General features: G+C 32.4%; 1 protein-coding gene across 3 annotated transcripts in view; it reads left to right on the forward strand.

The window, feature by feature from the left end:
* Window positions 1-22,498, forward strand: part of TDRD3 (tudor domain containing 3) — a 200,567-nt gene that overhangs the window by 152,166 nt on the left and 25,903 nt on the right. For all 3 annotated transcript variants that reach the window (XM_056807205.1, XM_056807206.1, XM_056807207.1), the window contains one exon: window positions 5,080-5,205. In XM_056807205.1, coding sequence (XP_056663183.1) covers window positions 5,080-5,205 — 126 coding nt within the window. The remainder of the gene's footprint in view (window positions 1-5,079; window positions 5,206-22,498) is intronic.

A 22,498-nucleotide genomic window follows, 5' to 3' on the forward strand; every position in this document is an offset into this window, starting at 1 on the left:
TATAATTCTAGATTCTCATTCTTTCTGATTTTCTTATTTACATAGGCCCATTTCTCTTTCATTTATCCTGTCAGTATAGATGGATGAATATTATTTTGCTATCTTCCCTGACTGCTTAGTGTGTAATCAGATATCTCAAAAGACTTAAAGAAAAGACACTATTGATAGTTTTAGAATTATCTCATAGAGGAATAGGAACAATAAGTTTGTTAGGCAGTTTCTGGAAGAGATTTCTTGAAGGGAATTTTCCCCACATGTGTAACATGGATATAGGCAACATAATTTTATTTTTGTTTATCATACCTTCAAAGCATCAAATGTAATGAAATTTTATCTTTCTGAGCATTTAGTGGAATGCTTATTCTCCAGAGCCAAAATTTTATATAATTGAGAGCTAACCAATTAATAGAAAAATCGGACCATTTTGTTCATGGAGTATACATAGGAGTGTCGTTCACTATTTTTTAAATTGGTGCGAGGTTGCTTTGGGAAAGACTTACTGCAAAGCCCCCATGTTTTAATTATTTAGAATAAGATGACCCCAATTGATATATTTTAACATAAAAACTTATATGTTAAATACACATTGTTTTTCCAATTGTTACCATTGTTTTTTGAACCTTAACATACACTGATTTATTGTATCCATTCATTTACTCCTTCAGAAATAATTGATTTCCCACTATCTGGTAAATTCTATGAAATATGCAAAGATAACCTCTATAGATTGTATATCTTATTTATTCCATTGATCTACCATTCTTTGTTAGCTAGTACCAGACAGTTTTGGTGATTATTGCTTTATAATACATTTTGAGATGAGTGGTACTGCTAGACTCCTTCCTTCACATTTTTTTCCCATTAATTCCTTTGATATTCTTGACCTCTTGTTCTTCCAGATGAATTTTGTTATTATTTTTTCTAGTTCTTTAAAATACTTTTTGGTAGTTTGATTGGGATGGTCCTAAATAATGAAATTAATTTAGGTAGAATTGTCATTTTTATTATATTGGCTCAGCCTATCAGTAAGCAGTTAATAGTTTTCTATTTGTGCAGATCTGATTTTATTGTGTGAAAAGTGTTTTTAATTGTGTTCATGTAATTCCTATGTTTGTCTTGGCAAAAATCATTTCAATTAGCCAAATTATGTGAGTAAAGTAGGACATCCAGGCTTTTCAGTTTTAGGCCACAAGATCAGGACTCTGTTTAGTATTAATTACATTCATTTTACGGTATAGTTACTTATAAGTCCAAGGCTGTACTTGGTGCTCGGCTTTACCCAACAGTGTCCTACTAGTTCCTGTATGTCAGATAATTATGTAAATATATATTTTTGCTACAAGTATAAAGCTGACTAAAGAGCTGCATATTGAATACCCAGAGACAAGTGAGTAGTTGGGGAGGATATAGCATCAGTGACTGTGGAATACTTATTGGCCATGACAGAAAAGAGAATGTGGTAGTTTTTAAGGGGCAGCAGGGTTGAGAGAAGAGCACTTTATTGATAGATATGTGTTGATGAACCAATGGCATGCATGTTAGAGTATGCCAGAGGGGGCTGTTTCCCACCCTCTGTCCATGCATTCCTGAGAACATTTCTCTCATCACCCACCCCCTCTGCCCAGCAGCCCAGTGGGAGGGCTTCCTCTCTCCCCTCTCTGGGAGTAGGATGGGAGGCTCACATGTGGTGTGAAGGTTGCAGGTTGGGCACTTGGTCTCTAAAAGGTTTGCCATCACTATTATAGATCATTTAATCAAATCCTTTCTTTAATAGATGAGGTAATTGAGACAAAGACGTATAAAGTGACTTGCTTAAAGGTCACACAGCTATTAAAGTAGCAGCAGATTTTGAAACCAGGTCCTGATGGAAATGCAGCAGTCTTCTCACTTTACCATGTTGCTTCATAAGGAATTTTGTCTTATTAAGAGAACTCTGTATCATATTTGATGACAAACTGGAAGAATTTTTACAACATGAGAGACTATAGATATGCAACGGTATAAGGAGTTAATGGAACAGGGCTTGGAGAATGTGAGCAATGATGGCATAAAGAGAACTAGGAGGAAATTAATCTTGAAAAGAAAGAATTGCTTTTCTCAAAGAAAAGAGAAGAGTGAAAATAGAAGTATTTTGGTCAAGTTAGGAAGGCAGTTGAGGAAGCTTGATTTTAATTAAATAGAACATGAGATCTGTCTGCTGAGAGGATGGGATTGGAGAATTGGAGAGAATGGTGTTCCATTACCACTTTGGAGGACATGATATGGATATAGCAGGAAGCAGTCATATTTATCTTGGTAACATCAATTTGCTATGAATCCAATATTTGGTCTTTTGACTTTTTTTCTTCTACTAACATGCTGAAGCTTAGGAGAAGGAGTAAAAAAAAAATGTAGACATTAGGGGCCATTCAAGATTAGAGATTTGTGTCATAGAATTTCAGTTGGAACCATCTAGTCCAGTAGTGTCAACTGCAAAAAGAAATGGATCCTAGCTGGCAGCATATTGACTTAGAAAGCCATCAATTAACATTATCTATGTTGCATTTTTATTTATTTTCTTGGACTTTTTCCAATTATATTTTAATCTGATTGGGGTTGAGGGGCTGAATTTGATACCCCTAATCTAGTCTAGTTCTGCCTCTCATCAAAAATTTCCCTCCATAACACACCTGAGTGATCATCTAATTTTTGCTTGGAAATCTCCAATGAGGAGAAACCCATTACCTCCAAAGGTAGCCCTATTTATAGATAAAATCTAGTTAGAGATAAAACCCAGTCAGGGGAGAAAGACTTGGGGCAGAGAAGGTTTTTTTTTTTTTATTGTTAGAAAGTGAAAGTCTCTCCAAGGAATCTTATAGATTATCTTGTACAATGGAAATTACATATGCAGCATAAAACATTGCTTTCATTTTCCTTGTTGTGCATATGTATAGAAGTGAATAAACAATAAAAATCTTGCATTTCCTCCCTTCCTGTCACTTCCTTAAATCCTGACTTTTTTCAGTGTCTTTGCTACTTTTCAACTCCTGGGGATTTTTTAGTTTTAGTTATTTTGAGGTTTAGTTTTGTTTTTAAAGCAGAACCACTTGTAAGCATGCCAAAGTGGCATATGCCACTCCTTCAGGCTATTCAGAATTTTTGCATAAAACAACTTTTTATGCAAGTTGTCTAATAAGCAGTCAGCTTTCTAAGACTAGGATGCCTGAATTCCTGATTTGCATTTATTATGCGAGTTTCCACATGCATGAAAGACTGGTGAAATTAAAGGTCCATACTAAAAACAAAAAAGGTAATCAAAATTGCATCCCAGTTTGTGTTTAAATAGGTGTTTAAATTTTTATTTATTTATTTGTTTATATATATTTTTAGAAAGTTTGCATAGGGACTCAAAAATTCTCCCAATTTTTTCCCCCCCAAAGATTTAAAGCTGTTGGGCTTTTACAGATAACCTAGTTCAATACACTTATTTTAGACATAGGAAAACTGCCACGTTATTTTGTAACTTACTCACATCAGTATTTGTGATGGAATTTTAATCCAAATTTTGACTCTGAATCTTCTTTACAAAGTAGTAGTAGTATTAAATAGGCAGAATTTTGTTAACAAAGGCATTTCTAAAGCTAAGAGCTAATCTCCTATCTATTTCCAGTTTGGCATTTTGGTGTAAGAGTGAGTCTCTGCAGAATTGCCTCCCCTTGTGTTTTGTTTTCTTCCACTGTATCTCTTATTAATTTTTGGTATCATGATCCTTAAAAATTAAGTGAAAAAATACTGGTTCCATTATTCTGTTTTGTGGAAGAGAGATACATGATCCCAAATGTGTCACATCATAATGTGCTTTGATATTTATTAGGCACTTGTATTTTTAAATGGGTCACTTTATATAATATATTCCCTGAGGATTAGCTATGAAGAGTTAACCAAGGTAGAAGATACTGCTTTTTCCTCTTCAATTTAAAAACCAGAAGAAGATGATTCTTCCTTTATTTTTGATTCTCTTTAGGTTGAACAAATCCTCAGTGATAGGTACTGGTGAAATATACTATAGACACCTAAGATAGAACTATGAAACTTGAATATTAATGTGTTCTGAAAATACAAATCCATTTGGGAGCTCTTCTTTTGGAATAGTCGTTAGAGCCAGTGTATCTACTATATGAGGGGAAAAAAAAGACACCTCATCCTTGTTATTTCAGTGACATTTTGTTTTTGACCCAAAGAAATATTTTTTACTTTGATCACCTAATTCACAAACTTGATTCCTAACGATTGCTGTTTGTTTACAAAAGTCAAATTCATCTTCAGAGAACAAAGATTTTCAACTAGAGAGAATATTTAGAGAAATGTACTTGATGGCAGTTCCAGAAGAGGGTTTCCAGAGATATTGTAAGTAATGTGAACATTGTTAGAATTAGCATATATTTTCTTAAGGAGATAATATTCTTTTTATGATACAAATTCTTTTGTCTAAACAAAACCCCAGATTTTACCTAGATGCTCATCTTTTTAGCTTCCTATCCATTTTTCAATTATTCAGCAATTTTCTTGGCCAAAGTTAGACATTAGGTCTCTATAATTAGCAACATAAAGTGTGGTAATCATGCCTCTTATCTCCTTATGAAGTAAAAAAATTCTTTCTGTCTTTTTTTTTTTTAAAAGCCTCACCTTCTGTTGTAGTATCAATACTAGGGTATTGGTTCTAAGGCAGAAGAGTGGTAAGTAGGCAATGGGTGTTAAGTGACTTGCCCAGGATCACACAGCTAGGAAGTGTCTGAGGTCAGGTTTGATTCCAGGACCTCCTTTCTCCAGGCATGGCTCTTTGTCCATTGAGCCCCCTCCCTGCCTCTGGAGTAAACATTTCTCATGATGTTCTCTGTGTTTTCTCTGCCTCATTGCCCTATATATGAAATATTCTGTTTTCCTTTTTTGTGCTTCACTTGAATAGTATGCTTCTTTGTTTGTTGGCTCTCTTTATAATATTTGAATATCAATTTTCTTTTTAACATGCATTTTAATGTAACAACATATGTAAGTTTTGGAATAGTATTTATTAACCTGCTTAAAACTTTTTTTTTAAAGTTTTATCGGGCAGAAATTGAAGCTCTTCATTCTTCTGGTATGACTGCAGTTGTTAAATTCAGTGATTATGGAAACTACGAAGAGGTGCTTCTAAGCAACATCAGGCCCATTCAAGCAGAGGCATGGGTACGTGATCACAAATTCTGTACAAAGACATAAGCTACTTTGAAGAAAGTAAATAGCTATAAAAGATTAGCTATAAGTCATGCAAAAATTGAAAAATATTTTGCTTAAACTGGTTACCTCTAAAAATAAGATCTTCATTTAATAAGTGCATTGAATGACAGTAAAAAGTGAATACTTTGGAATTATTTTTCTTGTATAATAAAAATAAATTGTACTGTGCTTTGGAAATAAGTACCCTTATTTACATGTTAGAGCCAAAAAATTATTTGTATGTGCAAAATGGGCTTTAATGCATATGTTCTTTTCCCAATTTGTTACTTTAAATTTCATTAAATTATGCCCAGAAAGTGTCAAATTGAAACCTCTGATTATACATGTTTATTATGTGCTATTTCAGTTACATGTAAAAATTAGGGAAGAATGCTTTTAACTCTACTTATAAAAAATCTAACTGCTTTTATTACGTGTATATGTATAGGTAAACATATGTCTGTTTAATAATTATTTTATCAATTATATTGGCCAAATGTTATGCCAAAACTGTATTATATTTTTGAAGTCATATGATTTAAAAATGATTGGCCTTGTGGAGTCCAACTTTATAAAGGCTTTATGTGGACTTTATAGAGATACAGTCTCAGCTACATTTAGGTAAAAAGATGAGTACATAGTAAAATTTGGCTTCTACCTAGCATTTATAAAGGTATATTGGATATTATTTTTACAAAGCTCTGCTTATTGCTTATTTATCTTCATTTTATATTAGATAGAGGACTAACTTCTTGCTGATTATTTCCTTTACCTTAAAATCTCCTACATGATAGGAAAATTACATTTTCCAAGCATGTAAATTTTCTTCTTGCTTAATGTAAAATTCATCATTTCTCATGAATTTCTGTCCAAATTTTTACTTTTACATTTACTTTTTTATTATCACTTTTACTTATCTCTACCTTCATTGAGACAAAACCAAACACAATTAGGAACAATAAATAAACCATTTGAGGAAGTATTCCTCTTAGGGATTCTCATTTTTCTATTTTACCTAGATAGAATACACTTTCTCAGGTCTCTGTTTCACAGATTTATAATAGTTCTGATAGCAATAACAACTTTCATATTTAGGTCGGTCCTTCTCCTCAATCTTCTTTGAACTGGTAGTCATTTCCTAAAAGACTGAAATGACACTTTTATAATTCATCTTTGTTTTTCTGGAGAAACTTAAAGGCATTTTTTCTTTCTAGTATTTTTTTCTCTTTATCTTTTAATATAATTATTGTTCTCTATTTGCATCTTTTTTCTTCTTCATTTTTTGCCTGCTTTTGATGAAGAAGATAGATAATTGTTCATGCAGACAAAATTCCTTCAGGTTTTGTTCTTGTTTGCCTTTCATTTTTCTTATGTCTATTAAGATTATTTTAGGCATTGCAGTTAGAGATTCAAAGTAGAGTTCTCCTGCCACCTAAGTTGTTGTTAAAGATTTTTTTTGGGGGGGAGTAACTTTGGTCAAAGCTTTATTTTGTTCCTCTTTCCTTAAGCAAAATCTGATTTCAACCTTTTATACCTTCACTATTTCCTCATTTTCATCTTGGGTGGCTATAGACAACCAACACATTTATATCTTTTTAACTTAGTTCTTCCAATTTTGTCTTCAAGTTGAGGACATTGCTTCCAGAATGACTTCTTTTCTTTTCCCATTCATAGCCTTCATTGCATTAAGCTTACTTCTAGGAATATACAAATTCAGTTGGTCAGTATATTTGTCAGGTGCCTAAGTAGTGATTCTATTTTGAATCAATTACAGTATTCTTCAAGTCTACCTATTTATGTATAATAGATGTGTTCTGGACGTTTGGTTATTTTAGCCAGTTCATTTTTGTAAGCATGTGCTACATCATTGTCCAGAGTAGTACATCTGAATGATAACAATAATCATCTGTAGTATATGGATGAATTATTTTACAAAAAGAATAAGAGTAGGACAATTGAGTCATTTAGAAGATCCAAGTATCCCCTCACCTGCTTGTGGGTAATCAAATGACTGTCAAATTTTAAATGTTATTGTTTCTAAAAAGTGTTGTAAACATGCCACATATTTGAGGATATAATTTCCTATTACTGAGTCTAATTTCTTCTTCTCTGCCTTAAATTTCTTGATGGAAATTACTTCTGACATGTAGAGACCATCAACTTAAAATCTCTTGGCTCTTCTTCCTTTTAAATAAATGGACATTCAGAAAACACTTAAAGAAATGTACTTGGATAAGATGTTTGGTGAACTTAAGGTATAGATTGTGTGGGATTCCATTAATCTCTTAGAGTTCTATTTTGGCCATCTCTCTGTATCTTCCTTTATGGCTTTCTATCTGGTGAGTTTTAATAGATTGAAACTTAAACCCGCCATATTTATTAGAAATACCAAATGATCAAAAGCAAAAAACTCACTGTGCCAATAACCAAGTAATTAAACATTGCATATGAGATACATTTAAGGGCTGCTTGTTCCAGGGAGATTATTAGAGGCCTTACACAAGTCTACTCACACTGCAGATTGTAGATATTTTTTCTACCTTTTTAGCTCTTGCACCACTTATGGGCCATTACTATTTTTATTGAGAAATTATAGTGTATCTTTTATTTAAGAGGTTCTGTGTTTCTTTCTTGCACAAAGTTTTCAGAAATGTACCTCTCTGTTTTCCTAAATGTAGCAATGATCACTCAATGATGATTTTTGTATTTTACAGAAAAAAAACCCCCAAGTATAAACTTTGAAAGCCTTTATAGAAGTAAGTTGCTTGTTTTGTCTCTTAAAGGTATAAGGGTACATCATCAAATGAAAAGCATGAAATATTAAGAGACTCTGAGAAAATTAATAGCCTGTTATGTGGAAAATTAAAATAAAATCAAGATAATACTTAAACTAAAGTGTTAATTTTTTTCTCATAAAGTACAGGAATATGGTGTTTATAAATTTGTACCTAAATGAAATACTTGTTATTATCATTTGGATATTTTTTTCATTTTCTTTTTACTTCATAATTTTTCAGTGATGATATTGCAGGTTTCTATATCTCTTTTTTTCTCATGTTATCAAATAACTTCTTTCCACAAAAAGTTTTACTCAGTCAGGCATTCGTTTTATTGATAGATTGCCTTTGATTCTTTGAAGGCAATAGGTTTTTCCCTAGTTCTTTCTTGCATCCATCAGTTTTAATTTTTATATCTTTTGTATACTCAACCGCCCTCATCATTTAGCATAATGTATGATCAAAATACTTTGCTCATCCTCAGGGTGTAGACTCTAATTTTGTTTTTCTCGTAATTTGGTTTCAGGGATTGAAAGATACTCCCAAGTGAAATAAAGGAAAAAAATAAGCATTCTCATATTCTTGTAATGTATAAGGGGCAAAAAACTAGATTATTACCTTGTATTCTTCCCACTGTATAAAAGAAAACCAAGGGCAGAAAAACTGTTACTTGTGTTACCGGGAGGCATTCTCTGAATTGGTTCCTTTTAACTATAAAACTAATGCCAGTAAATCAGTAAAAAGATGCCAGAGGCAATTTGGGAGCACTATAAAATGTCCTGCCTCTGCTGTTCAGGCAGACCTTTTGTGTTTTCAGGTTGTTGTAGCTGCTAAAAGCTATTATAGCACTAAGAAGAATGTTACTAAGGACTGTTCTTCTGAACATGTTCATGACCCAGTTTCCTATGTGAGAGTTCCTTTTGTGTCCTAAGAAATATCACATTGAATCTTATTTTCCTGTTTTATTTCTGAATTTTTATACATCTTCATTTCTATATCAGAAAACATTAATAGTTCGGATATCCAATGAGGAAAATCAGAATTACAAAGAAGAAAAATGTCCCAAGACTGTGTGCAATAGACCAGAGTCTTGACTTTTCTCCCCCTGCCCCCCCATTAAATAAAATCCTCTAGAGAAAGAAGGAAAAGTGACCAATTTCAGGAATTTGTGGGATTTGAGATTTCACAGATAAAAGTAATTAGCCAGAAGGTTATATTGATAATTGTATATGTATTTAAAAATATGTGATTCTAAATGAGAAACATTTACATTTTTCAAAGAGTGTGCCACGTGATAAGAAATTCACATGTGTGTGGGCCTCATGAATTTTACTATAGAATTAAGCATGTTCAGCTTCAGTTACAATTACTAATTCATCCAAACTTGCTCTCAGGAAACTGGTTGGAAGTCAGTAACAACACTACTGACCAACAGGTGGTTCAGTATGATTGGCCTATTAATTCATCGGTATTAGCTTTTATCTACAATTTTATTTTGCAAAAAAATCTCAGGTGATTCATACTTTGTGACAGGTGAACTGTATTTGGCCCACAATATAACCATATTGTTGAACATTTGAATTTCTAAAGTCTTTCTTAGGATAGAAATTCTAAAGACTAAATTTTAAGGGTAGCATCTCTGCATGTAAGCATATTTCCAAGTATGAAACTCAGAAAATTTGTTATTTTATGCACATAAATAAATAATAAATGCCAAGAACTACTTTATTTTGAATGTCTTCAATGTATAAAATACTTCAGAGAGGAAGTATTAGTTATAGATGAACCATCAATAACTTTTGATTTTTCTATTCACAGCCTTTTTTTCAATACCCTAATGAACTAATAATAAAATAAATTCCAATTCTCAGTTATGTCAATAGGTGATTTTAATTTTCTTTTGTTTGTATAGGCTCTAGTCTTACGGAGATATTTAATAGCATCTTAGGGTCTTCCTTTCTTTATCTTAAATGCTTTTTAAGATAATGAAGTAGAAATTGAAAAAAAAGCCTTATTCAAATTAAATTACATTGAGAAATATTTTACAACAAAATTATATTTCTATGATTTAGTGCCTGCATTTTAAATGACTGTTAAACTATTATATAAAATCTCATACACTTTTCATGAACTTTTTTATTTTTAAATTTAAATCCTTACCTTCCATCTTGGAATCAATACTAAGTATTGGTTCCAAGGCAGAAGAGTGGTAAGGACTAGGCAATAGAGGGTTAAGTGACTTGCAAATTTGAACCTAGGACCTCCCATTTCTAGGCCCAGGCTCTCACTGCCCCCTTGAACCTTTTTTTTTTTAAAGACTTACACAATTCTCTTAAACCAAAAGGTTTTGCAAATTGTAATAGCTAATGGAAAAATTGAAATTTATTTTTCCATTTTTCTTACTATCTAAAAAGTTCCACATGTTTCTCGGTATATTTTTAATTTAGTGGGTTTGTTTGATCTTAAAATGTCTTTAATGAAAACACTAATTGATATCAGTGAAATACTCTTAATATTTTCCAATGCAAGTACCTGAAGATACAATCCCTCTTGAATAGATGAAATATAGATGAGTTATAGGAGTAAAAGATCTGGTTTAATAGTCCAGCCACTTTCCTATTTCAGGCCTGACTGTGCCACTGGCCAGTCTGTATGGTTTAAGCAAGTCACTAACCCTTTGCCTCAGTTAATTCTAAGGTGTTGTCTTCTAACTCCATAATTCTGTTATTCTTCAGAAGCATTGTAGTATAGAAGGAGTTCTGAGAATGAGGCACTTCACTGGTGCTCTCCAACATTTAGTATTGCTATACTGCTTGCTTTATCTGAGCCCCAGTTTGGTCCTCTGTAAGATGGGAGCAATAGTGCTAGCACTCTTTTAATCCTCGACTTGTTGGGAAAAACACTTCAAAAAGCATCCTTTGAGGGGAGGGGAATGTTAGTGGCAGGAGAAGGAGTAGTAGTTAATTGTAAATATGAAATTCATTGAAATTCAAAATATAATAGAACCAAAAGAGCCTCAGAGCTCTGCTGTTTACATGAAATATTTCTGGTATTTTCCTCAGGGAGGAAAATTATTTTGGATCATGACATATATATTTTGTCTCTGATTCTCCAGTACTTCTTTTCACAAATGTGGTATGAGGGCTTAGGATTCTAGGGCACAATATTAAAAAAGAAATCCATGAATTCCACAACTATATGAGGTTTGCAAACTGGTCATGTAAAAAGATGTACTCTGTACATAATAAAGTAGAGAGGTAATGCTGTGTAGTGACTAGATCATAAATATGGAAGCCAAGAACATGATTGATATACACTGACCATGGGACCCTTGAACCTCTGAGAACTCTAAGCAATTCTCAATCACCAAGTATTTATTAAGCACTTACTATGTGCCAGACAAACAGGCACAGGGATACAAAGAATGAAATAATACCTTCTTACAATGAACTTTCATTCTAATGGGGTAATAATAACTAGTTCATATAAATCTATACAACATAAATATCAGTTAATAAATATGCATATTTATACATTAGCTCAATATAAGGTCATTTGGAAGGGAAGGAACTAGGAGTTTGTGGGAATCAAGAAAGGATTCATGTTTAAAATGGTGCCTGAAAATCATCTTAAAGAACAGAGGAAGCAGACAAAAGGAGGGAGTATATTCCAGATGTGGGAGATGGCTGTTGCAAGGACAAGAATATGGAAAATGGAGTATTGTGAATAGTAAGAAAGCCTCTTTGGCTGACAGAGTGTAGAAGGGGAAGAGAAAAAAAGCATTTTATTAAGCACCAACTATGTTCTAGGCATTGCTAAGTGTTTTATAAATAATTATCTCATTTGATAATTTTGGATGACAGTGCAGGAGAAGAGATAGGTTGGGAGTTTATATTTTATTCTGTAAGGAATCATTACCAGAGTTGATTGAATAGGAGAATCATAGACACAAGAGAAAATTACTTCAGCAAAAATGGATAGTATGTGCTGGACTGTTCAAGACTTGAGGGAGGGATAAAGTTAGAATGTTGTTAAAAAAAATATAGGTGATAGATAATAAGAATTTGAACTGTGATGGTAGTTTCATGAGTAGAGAAAGGGTTTGGAGTCAGGAGGAAAACCATTCAGTCAACAGACATTTATTAAGCACCTACTATGTACTATGTACACTGTGCTAAGTACTGGGGATACAAAGAATTGTTAGATAATCCCTACTCACTAGGAGTTTATGTTATGCAACATGCAAACACCTATGTACAAACAAGATTTGTACAAGATAAATTGTAGTTAATCTACAGAGGGAAGGCTAGAAAGAATGGAAAAGGTTTTTTGCAGAAGGCAGTGTTTTATCTGAGACTTGAAAGAAACCAGTAAAACTAAGATGTAAAGATGAGGAGAGAGAAAATGCCAGACGTGGAGGACAGGAGAGGACAATTCTTGAAGTCAGGAGATGGAGTTTCAAATGTGAGGAAAAGCAAGTAACTATGTTAGAGATAATGAGGAATCTGGGATAATGCCAAATTATGAACCTGAGGTACTAGAAGGATAATTGGAATAGGGAAGGATTTAGAGGAAAAGAGGATGAATTCAGTTTTAGCCATATTGAGTATGTTTTTGGCACATTCAGTCTGAAATATTTGATAGGAAACTGGTAATACAGAAATAAAGCTTAGGAGAGAGCTTAGGGCTACAGACACATTTTAGTTAAACTCATTACAGCTGAGGTGGTCACCAAAAGAAAGTAGAAAGAGAAGTTTTAGGATAGAACTTTGGGAACAATTGCAGTGAGCCAGCAAATGAAACTGAGGTGTATTTGTTCCAGTAAGAGGTCAACAGAAGAAAATAGTGTCACAAAAACACAGAAAGGAGAATATCCAAGAAGACAGGTAGTCAGTGATTTCTAATGTAGCAGATAGTTTGAAAAAGATCAATAACATAAATTTCACAGAAGGTGCCATATTGTATTAATAGCAGGCATTTCTTCATCTTGGAGTTCTCCATATCAGTGAAATCTTAGTGTCAACTCTTATATATATCCAACATATCAAAACATTCTCCAAGAAATATTTAATTAAAATAATACTAAATTACATTTATAAAAAGCTACAAAATACCTTCATGTGATCTTATGTCATTTAATAGATGAAACTGAAGCTCTAGTCAAAGGACTTGTTAAGATTATAGCTAGTAAATAGCAAGCCAAGACTTAAACTCAGTTTCTTTCATTTTCAAGTTGAGTACTTTTTTTTATTATATCACCAAGTTTTCTAATGTATAAAAAATTTAAACAGTGCACAATATTTACCAGCTTCTCATTGTAGCTGTACCAGGTACAATTTTGTTACTCTTCTATTTAGACCAAGAAAAAAATGACTAATCATTAAAATTAAATCTATTTTTCTTGAAATATTTTTACAAACTTAAAAAAAACCCCCATAGTTTAGTTGTTTTAAATACTATCTTACACAATGTATGGCATAGCCTCCTATATCTGACACTCTAAACCCAAGACTGATTGAGGATATAGGGTGAGTGTTAAAGTTAGAGCCAAGACCTAAATTTAAATCCTTTCTCAAAGACTCAGCTATATGACCCTGGGCATTCACTTAACCTCTCCAGCTTCAGCTTCCTTATTTCTAAAATGGCAGTAGTAATAGCACCCACTTCACTGGGTTTGTGTAGGGATCAAATGAGATAATATATGTAAAATGCTTTTGCAGATCTTAAAGCAGTATATAAATGCTAACTGCTCATTGTTCTAATCCAGGGACTGTGTTTTTTTCTGTGCCTGTCATACCTTTTCAGTAGCTCTCATGTGGATTTACTGATAATAGAATTCCTGTTTCCATGGAATATGAGCCAGAGAGGTCTGTTGTTATTGTACATGATGTAAATTATATTTGGTACTCCATCTAAATATGTTGGAGAAAGGTTTGACTGGATTATCTAGATTTTAAAATGTCTGAACTGTGCTCAGTTGCTATGGAAAGAATACATAATAATGAATTCTTTATGAATATATTTTACATTTTACCCAGTAAGGTGATTTCCCCTTTCATTTGTTATGGTGCCTATATATTTTTAAATATATTTTTATTTATTTCATTAAATAACTCCCAATTATATTAAAATTTTTTTAAACATTCAGTTTTAAAATTATGATCCAAATTCTTTCACTCCAGATCCTTCCAGAATGCCTATAAAGGGTGACTAAGCCAGGTAGCCTTCTTTTTAGAATAAAAAAACTTGGGTTAAGAAAATCCTGGTCTATTTCTTAATAGCTTTTTTACTTCAGAGAAGTTGTTTAACTTCTAGGCCTCAGTTTCCTCATCTGTAATATGGAAGATGAGGTAAATTAGCTTAGTGCTAACAAATTCTTATTTGACAGAAAACCACAAATTAATATTATATTGTTTTTATTTATTCTGTTAAACTTTTCCCAATTACATTTTAATCTTGTTTGGACAAAGGTTTGACACTTCTGAATTAGATAGCTTCTGAGAGGTCCCTTCTAGTTGTAAACCTATAATTGAATGATAAAGTATTGTACCATTATTGAGTATTGAATTTCCTTAGGTTTAGTAAACTCCCTTCTTCATTTGTTAGAATTATAAAATGTTAATCTGGTATCTGACACTTCCTAGTTGTGACCCTGGGCAAGTCACTTAACACCTGATTGCCTAAATCTTTACTTCTCTTCTGTCTTAGAACTGTTGCTAAGACTGAAGGTAAAGTAAGGGTTTAAAAAAAAATTACAAGGTCTTGCCAAAGATAGGTGACTAACTTTCCTTTTTAAAGCTATATTTTTATGCGACTGCTTATAGTTTTAGACCTCCAAGTGTAATCCATAAAATAGTTAAAATGAATGATTGTGACATTTATAACATTTTAAGTATCAGAGTAAAAACCTGTTTTTCTGCAAAATCCAATAAATATAATTAGCGTGAACTGTTTTTTGTTTAAATGAAATTACTTTTAGCTAGGAGGTTTAAATATATGTGACTAGCAACAGATATTTGTTTATTCTTCTTCTAAATAAGAAACTAAAATCATGTTTCTTTTGATAAATAGCAACTCAATATATGGAATTCTGAATTGATGGAACTGGAAAAGTAAGAAGTAAATTTGGTCCACTTAGATTGGCTTTTATTCAATTTTGATATTCCCCTCAGAGAAATCTTAAGGTAATTTCTGGATGATGGAAGTGGTTAAAAAACTATAGTTTCAAAGGGTATGGGGTTGCCAAGAGAATACATTTCCTTTTGACTTGACTGTTTTCTTTCTTTCCAGTGATAATCATGTTATTAATCATTTTTTGCATGAAAATATTATTTTTTCACAAATTTTATTAAAGTTCATGGAATTGAGAAGTATACCTTTGTTTAAAGCTTAAAAATTCTGAATATTTTCTTTCCTCCTTGCTAATACCTACAAAATGTTGCAAATGCATTTCTCCTAAGCTATATGAAGGTGATACAGTCAGTAAGACTGAAATGTTTTCTTTTTTCCCATAGCTATGCCCATTGACCAACATGATAATTTAGAGTTCCAGTGTTTTCCTGAGTTTTCTGTAGTCCTGCTTAACTCAGGAGACATCTTTAAGTATTTCTTAATCTAATACTATCTTCATTTCTGATGGATTTTTACATTTTCAAGGAGTCTTAAAAAAGATGAAAAAATAAATGTCGCTCATTGTGCTGTAGACTTTAATCCCTTTTAGATGGAGCTCCCTCAGTGTACCTTTCCTCTTCTATAGGCAGTGATGGTGAATCTTGATGAGGTTAAGGGCTATACATGGATTTATGAAACAATCTGACTACAGATCATAATGGGCCATCTGTTGTGCTTTCCCTCTTTTCAGTCTTGCATGTGTTTGTGTCTCCAGTCATTTCTAATTGCTGTTTCTTTTGTCATCTTCTCAGTTATTAGTTCTCTCAGTTTCTTATTTCATTGTATTTTTTTGGCCTTCTTCCTCTTGGTGTCTTCTTCCATTTCTTTTGTTTATGTTGACTTCTGTTGACTTGTGGTATCTATTGGAGCATATGGACGTCCCTACCCCAGCCCCAGTCCCTTGAATCCCAATTCCCCTGGACTTCACTGGACCTCATACCACTTGTTCCAGCGTCATGTGCAGTAGGTTTCACCATCACTCCTCTAGGAAAAGAGTGAAGTTGAGCTGTCTCCTTGAGAGAAACACTCTGGTGTTATAGAGCTTCCAGTTCCATTAAAGGAGGGAACTACTGGCAAGAGCTTGACACCTTGGCCTGAAACAACTACCTTAGCTGCCTGTCATTGGGTGAGCTCCATCAAGAAGGGAAAGGAAGTACTGCAACAGTGAGTACATTTTCTTTATTTTCTTTTTTTTTAAAGAAAAAGAAAAATATATTGCTACTCTTTTTTTTATATGAAGCAGATGCTTCATTATTAAGCACCTAGAGTATTTGATAAGGGAAAAGAGATATGGTCTTGCCAGTTGTTGTGCACAAGTCACTGTTAGCATGATCCAAGTAATTTCTTCCATGTTTTAGATTTTCCAAATGTAAAATAAAGAGCTCATTTCTGGATTACATTGTTAAAGATTTTACAAGCCTCATATTAATGATACAAGGTCCTTAATGACACAGAATTCCATGTGATTATTTCAACTCAAAGCATTTTTTTAAAAGCCAAGTGGAAATTTGACATATGAAAAGCAAGATTTCTTTCTTTTCCCTTCCCAAAGAATTCTATGATCTTTGAATTGATGGCATCATTAGCCTTTAAAATCATTCATGTACCTGAATATTTTGCTGTATATTTCTAAGTAATTAAAACATTAATAAAAATGTTTCCTAACAAATAGTTCAGTGAATCACTATATTTGATGCTCAATTCTCTTGAAATCTTTAGATTTAATTTTTTTAAACTGCCTGTGCTCTCAAATATTCTGAGAATTAATACTGTATAATGGGTACTGTTTTGAAACTTTAAAAAATGAGCATTTGCAGAATTTTAGTGTAACAACTTATTGTTGACTTTTTAAAATTGCCATATAAAAATCATAACTGTCATGAATTTTATTATATTCTACTAATGTAAATACTGTTTTAACTGTCAAAACTATTTAATATAAAGACTACCAAACCAAAAAAATCCTGAAAGCAAGTGAATTTTGCAATATATGTAGCTATCCTCACACAGAAAAAAGAAATCCTAAACAAATTAAGTTTTCATTATTTTGATGTTCTTTTCTAACACCAAGCAAATAAAATTATGGCTACCCTTTAAAATTTTTCAAAGTGTTGTTTAAGGATTTTTGTAATCTAACATTCAGATTATTGTTATCCATGTTGATGGCATTTTCCTGGCTCCACTTAAAATTTTCTCAATTCATTGATGATGTATATAACTTAAATATTTTAAAATTTGACTTACTAATCCCACAAGCTAGATAGAAAGCTAGAGAGATAATGATCCCTATTTGTTTTAGAGTTCAGTTCAATCAGAATCTTGACTAGATCACCCATTAAACTACTAGTTAGGTTAGTGGAAGACATTGGGTAATTGAAGTGATATGTAGTCCTGGTATTCATTGTGATCTAATAAAAAAGTTGTTACCATCGAGACTGTAAATATTCTCACCAGTAGTTAAGTCTAATGCTGATTAGATACTAAACTAATGCAAATTTATGTATAGTTATACAGAAAACTTTTAAGCCAATCTTGAAAATAGCACTAGCCCACATACCCTTGAAAATAAAACACTGAATTTAAAGGCAACTAATTACAAAGTTAGAAGGTTCTTGGGTAGTCCCTTGCAATAATTACCTGTATTTTATTTAAACAAACAAGACTGAATAGAACTTGTTGGAAGCTCCAAGAGATAAGGATTTAGTTTGCAATACAAGGAGAAAACTTCTTAATTAATTGTCATCAAGTTGAAAGGTCCAGCAGCAAGTAATGACTTCTCCTTCAAGGATTTCCAATGTAGGCTGGTTAACTTATTATGGATGTGATAGAGGAGATTCCTAATTAAGAGACAGGTTGGACTAGGTGAACTGAAATTATTTGAATTATGAGATCCGGTGATTCTTATTAGGCAGGTGAGAGAGATGAAAAATGACAGAGTTCCTGCCCTCAAGGAGTTTATATTGTAATGTAGAATTTATAGTCTCATAGCATTGAGGGAGAGAGGAGTGGCACCTTACACTTAAACTTAAAAATCATATTTATCACTATGATCTTCTCTATATGAAACTGTTCCCATATTCTATTTCAGGAAATCAAGTGCTGTCCTCTAGGTCATGCGATCTACCTGAACGAGGAGTTCTAGTCCTTAGTTCACAAACCTAAGTTTCTTTTGTTTTTTTGAATTGCAATGACCACATTTTTGGTGCTATTTAATAAATGGATCAGGTCAACATCATGAGCATTGTATATTTCAAATTAATGTTTCCTGGATGGTAGAAAAAAAGATAAATGGGTTGCAACTCTAATGCTTTCAATTTCTTCTTGTGACCAGTATTATTTTGTTTGAAAGTGAGAAAGCTCAGTTGCATTGTTAAATTTTGTCTTAATGGCCAAAAAAAAAAAGGAACAGATTACAAAACATCCTCCCCCAAAACAAACATTTTTAGTAAAACAAGATAGTGAAACTGTTAGCAGTTACATTTTGGTAACTTACAGTTTGTTAAAGTTAACTTATGTGCTTCAACCATAATAATAATAATACCTACTTCATCTATGAGTTTAACTTGTTTTGTTGTAGTTTAGCATTGACTTCAGTTACATAGTCATATCAATGTGTATATATTGTTTTTTAGTTTTACTTTGCATCATTTAATATCATGGAATCATAGATTTAGAATTGGAAGAGACCTTATTTAAAGGCCATTTAGTTCAATTTGCTCTTTTTACAGATGAGGGAATTGAGGCAAAGAGGGTTAAGTAAATTACTTGCCCAGGGTCACATAGCTAGTTAGTGTTTGAGTCCAGATCTGAACTCAGGTTTTCCTTACTCCTATCCACTGTGCCACTTCCTTGTCCTCTTATAGTGACATTCCAATTTCATTTTAAAATTATTGTATTTGGCTAATTAAAAATACTTAATGGATGCTTAGTCTTAAATCTTACAAAATCAAGATTAAAATTCTTTTGAACTTGTGTCTTTTCATCTTAACTTTTCAAGTAACTTTTTCCTTTACCTTGAAAGTGTGCCTCTGCCAAAATAGATCTATTGATTCTCAAATTTTAAAAATTGATTGAATACATGATCTTTTTAAGCTCAAGATGATTTTTAAGAAACATTTGGCACAAATACACTGATACTCCTGATTGGTATTTTTGCCTGCCAAGATTACCAATTGCATTAAAGTTAGAGTTAATGCTTACTTTGTACTCATTTCTATTGAAATAGTTCTCATAAATGTAAGATCCTATCTAGACCACTATTGGGAAGCATTGGAGCTGATAATAAAGTAATTAGAACTATTAAAAAGTTGTAAATGTGCCAAGTTCACTTGAATTGTATCCCAGAATTCTTTAGATGTTAGCAAGGGAAATAAAATAAAAAGTTCTTGTTGCATACTTGAGCAACTTATTAAGAATACAAATAATACAGAGTTAGTACATTTTTCCTGACATGAATTTTAAATTGACCTATTTTCAATTTCTACCTATTGTTTCCAATTCTGTATTCTGGAGCCACACAGAACAAATGTTATTGTTCTTCCACATGACACCCGTTTTAAAAGTATTTGGAGACAGTTATCATTTTCTTTTGCACCTTCTCTTCTCCAGACTAAACAGTCCCAATTTCTTCAGCTAGTTCTTATATGGCATATAGCTTGAATTCCTTCATTATTTTGGTTGCTTTTCCATTGATGATCTCTGGTTTATTAATGCTTGCTTCCTCCCCTACCCCTATAAAATGTGGTGCCTGGAATTAAGCATTAGACTCCTGATAACTGTCTTACTACAGCAATCATCACTTCTCTCTTTTTTTTTTTCAAAGCTATGACTCTTTTAATTTAGTCCAAGAACTCATTAGATTATTTGGATTCTGTATGAAAATTACATGACCCTTAGAGGACTCTGAATCAACTTCATTTTACATAAGAAGAAACTGAGACCTGAAGAGGTTAAAGAGGCTTTCCTTGGATGACCCAGATAAAAGTGGTAAAACCAAGATTTAAGCCCAAATCTTTTGTTTCCAAATCTAGCACTCTTTACATAATACCAGTTTTTCACAGTCATTTTTCTTTCATGTCAAATTCATTTTGTCTCCTGAATTTGACTTATAGAATCTAGCTAATTCTTTAGCTTTTTGCCACCTGAAAGTCTTATAAGAAGGCTATATGTGCCTTTGACCAAAATCATTGATAAAAATGTCAGAAAACAGAACACCAAGCAATGATCTCTAGAGTAATCTACTTTATCTTTCAGCTTCACATGGAATATCCTTTGATTTCAGGTATTCAGTTGCTTCCAAATCCATCTAATTATAGTATCATTTAGTCCATATCTCTGCATCTTTTGCAAAAGTATACCAAATATACTTTATCAAACAATGCCAAAATCTAGATAAACTATGTCTGTAGCATTTTTCTGACATATGACTTGAGTAATCTTGTCAAAAAGGATTTAGTATGGCATAAGCTCTTTTGGCAGAAGCCATTCTGGTTCTTTGTGGTCACTGCTTCCTTTTTCTTGGACTCTTAAAATAAGTCATTCTAGGGAATGTTCTTTGTAAACAATATAGCTTTAACAATACATTGTCATCTAAATATTGTCCTGCAAGCTTTCTCATAATTCTAGTTGAGCTAATAACTTTCTATAGCTTATAAAATATTTGTATCATGACCTAGATTTTTTTAAAGGCATTTACTTTTTTAGAGCTTCTATTGTGCTATATCTTGATAGTAAGTCTCCTAGCTATATGCCAGTATGATATTTTAAAATGTTTTAATAAATAAAATTAATGCTCTATGTCTTCCAAACATTTTTGTTCTAAAGTTAGTAACCACTACCCTATAAGTTAACAGTTTACAATTTCATTTTCCAGTTAGTTTCAGAATTCCAATTAGATTGATATTCTATCTCTTTACCATTTCTCATACCCATTTTCTTTTCTTCACTCACATAGCTATTATGCTAGTTTAGATACTTTTTAACTCCCACCTAGAGAATTTTATTGGATACTAATTGGTCTCCCTGGTTCCAGACATTCTTCTCTCAAATCCATACAGCTGCCAAACTGATATTCATAAACACACAGGTCTGACCATGTTACTCCCTTACTAAATATGCCCAGTGGTTCCCTGTTTTCACTAAAATAAAATATAAATTCTTCAGGCTGGCTTTTTGGAGCTCTCTGCAATTTGCCTTCTACCTTGCAGTTTTACTTCTTATTATTCCCTCCACAATAGACTTTTCTAATTAAACTGGATGTTCTCTACCTCTTTACCTTTGCAAAGTAATTTATCTAGTCTGGAATGAATTCACTCTTTCCTAATCTCCTTATTTTAGAATCCTCATCATATGTAAGTACCCTACTTCCCAAGGTCATTCTTTCTCTCTTTAGTTCTTAGCGTTTTCTTCCTCTTGAAATTTTGTTTAACTTTCTACCCACATATCAATATGTCTTATCTTTCTTGTAGAAAATGTAAGGTCTCTGAGAATGGAATATTTCTTTTGGTTTGTTTGTTTTTGTTTTTGTTTGTCTTTGTATTGCCATCACCTAGCACCTAGTTATATACATTTAGGAGATGCTTAATAAATGTTGACTGAATTGATTTGCCTCTGTGTTATTTTCTAATTTTATATTCTATCTTTTACATAGTTGCATTCAATGTGTGTATTGTCCTGATTCTATTTTCTTTACTCTCTTGCTTCATATAAGCCTTTTAATATTTCATGATGTTCAAGATATTTATTTTAATTGTTTTTGGACATTCTATCTGTGTCTCTCCTTTGACACCATAGCTCAGTATCTTACGTATAACTATTTATATGCCATAATGCTCTTCCAACCTCCACTTTTTAGAGTGGATAAACTCAGTGAGGAACATAGGAAAACAAGAGAAAAGCATATGTTGCTTAGTCTCAGGGTCTAGTCATTGAATTTATCTGTCCAATCAGAGAATATAGTCACAAAGAATATATTTAAATAATTTCCTACAAGGAATGTTTATAAGTATTTTACAGGACTTGCTATAGGCTTGTAAATGCGAAATAGATGAAAAATCTCAAGTAGGAACACAAGGAGCATTTTTATAACCAATCAAATTAATTGCTCTTTAAAAAATTTTCTTCTAAAATACTAGTAAAAATTCCAAAAAAGATGTGACAACTATTCCTTTTAAAACCAGGGACACAGAAATCAAAATAGTTTCATGTTAGAAAAACAATCTTAATGGAAAAAAAGACATTAAAAAATAACAGAGGGTGGGTATAATATAATTTTTTGGGGAAAATATTAACTTTAAAAATTTTACCAAACAGTATTA

Source organism: Monodelphis domestica, chromosome 8 (genome assembly GCF_027887165.1).
Source record: "Monodelphis domestica isolate mMonDom1 chromosome 8, mMonDom1.pri, whole genome shotgun sequence".
Lineage (NCBI taxonomy): Eukaryota > Metazoa > Chordata > Mammalia > Didelphimorphia > Didelphidae > Monodelphis > Monodelphis domestica.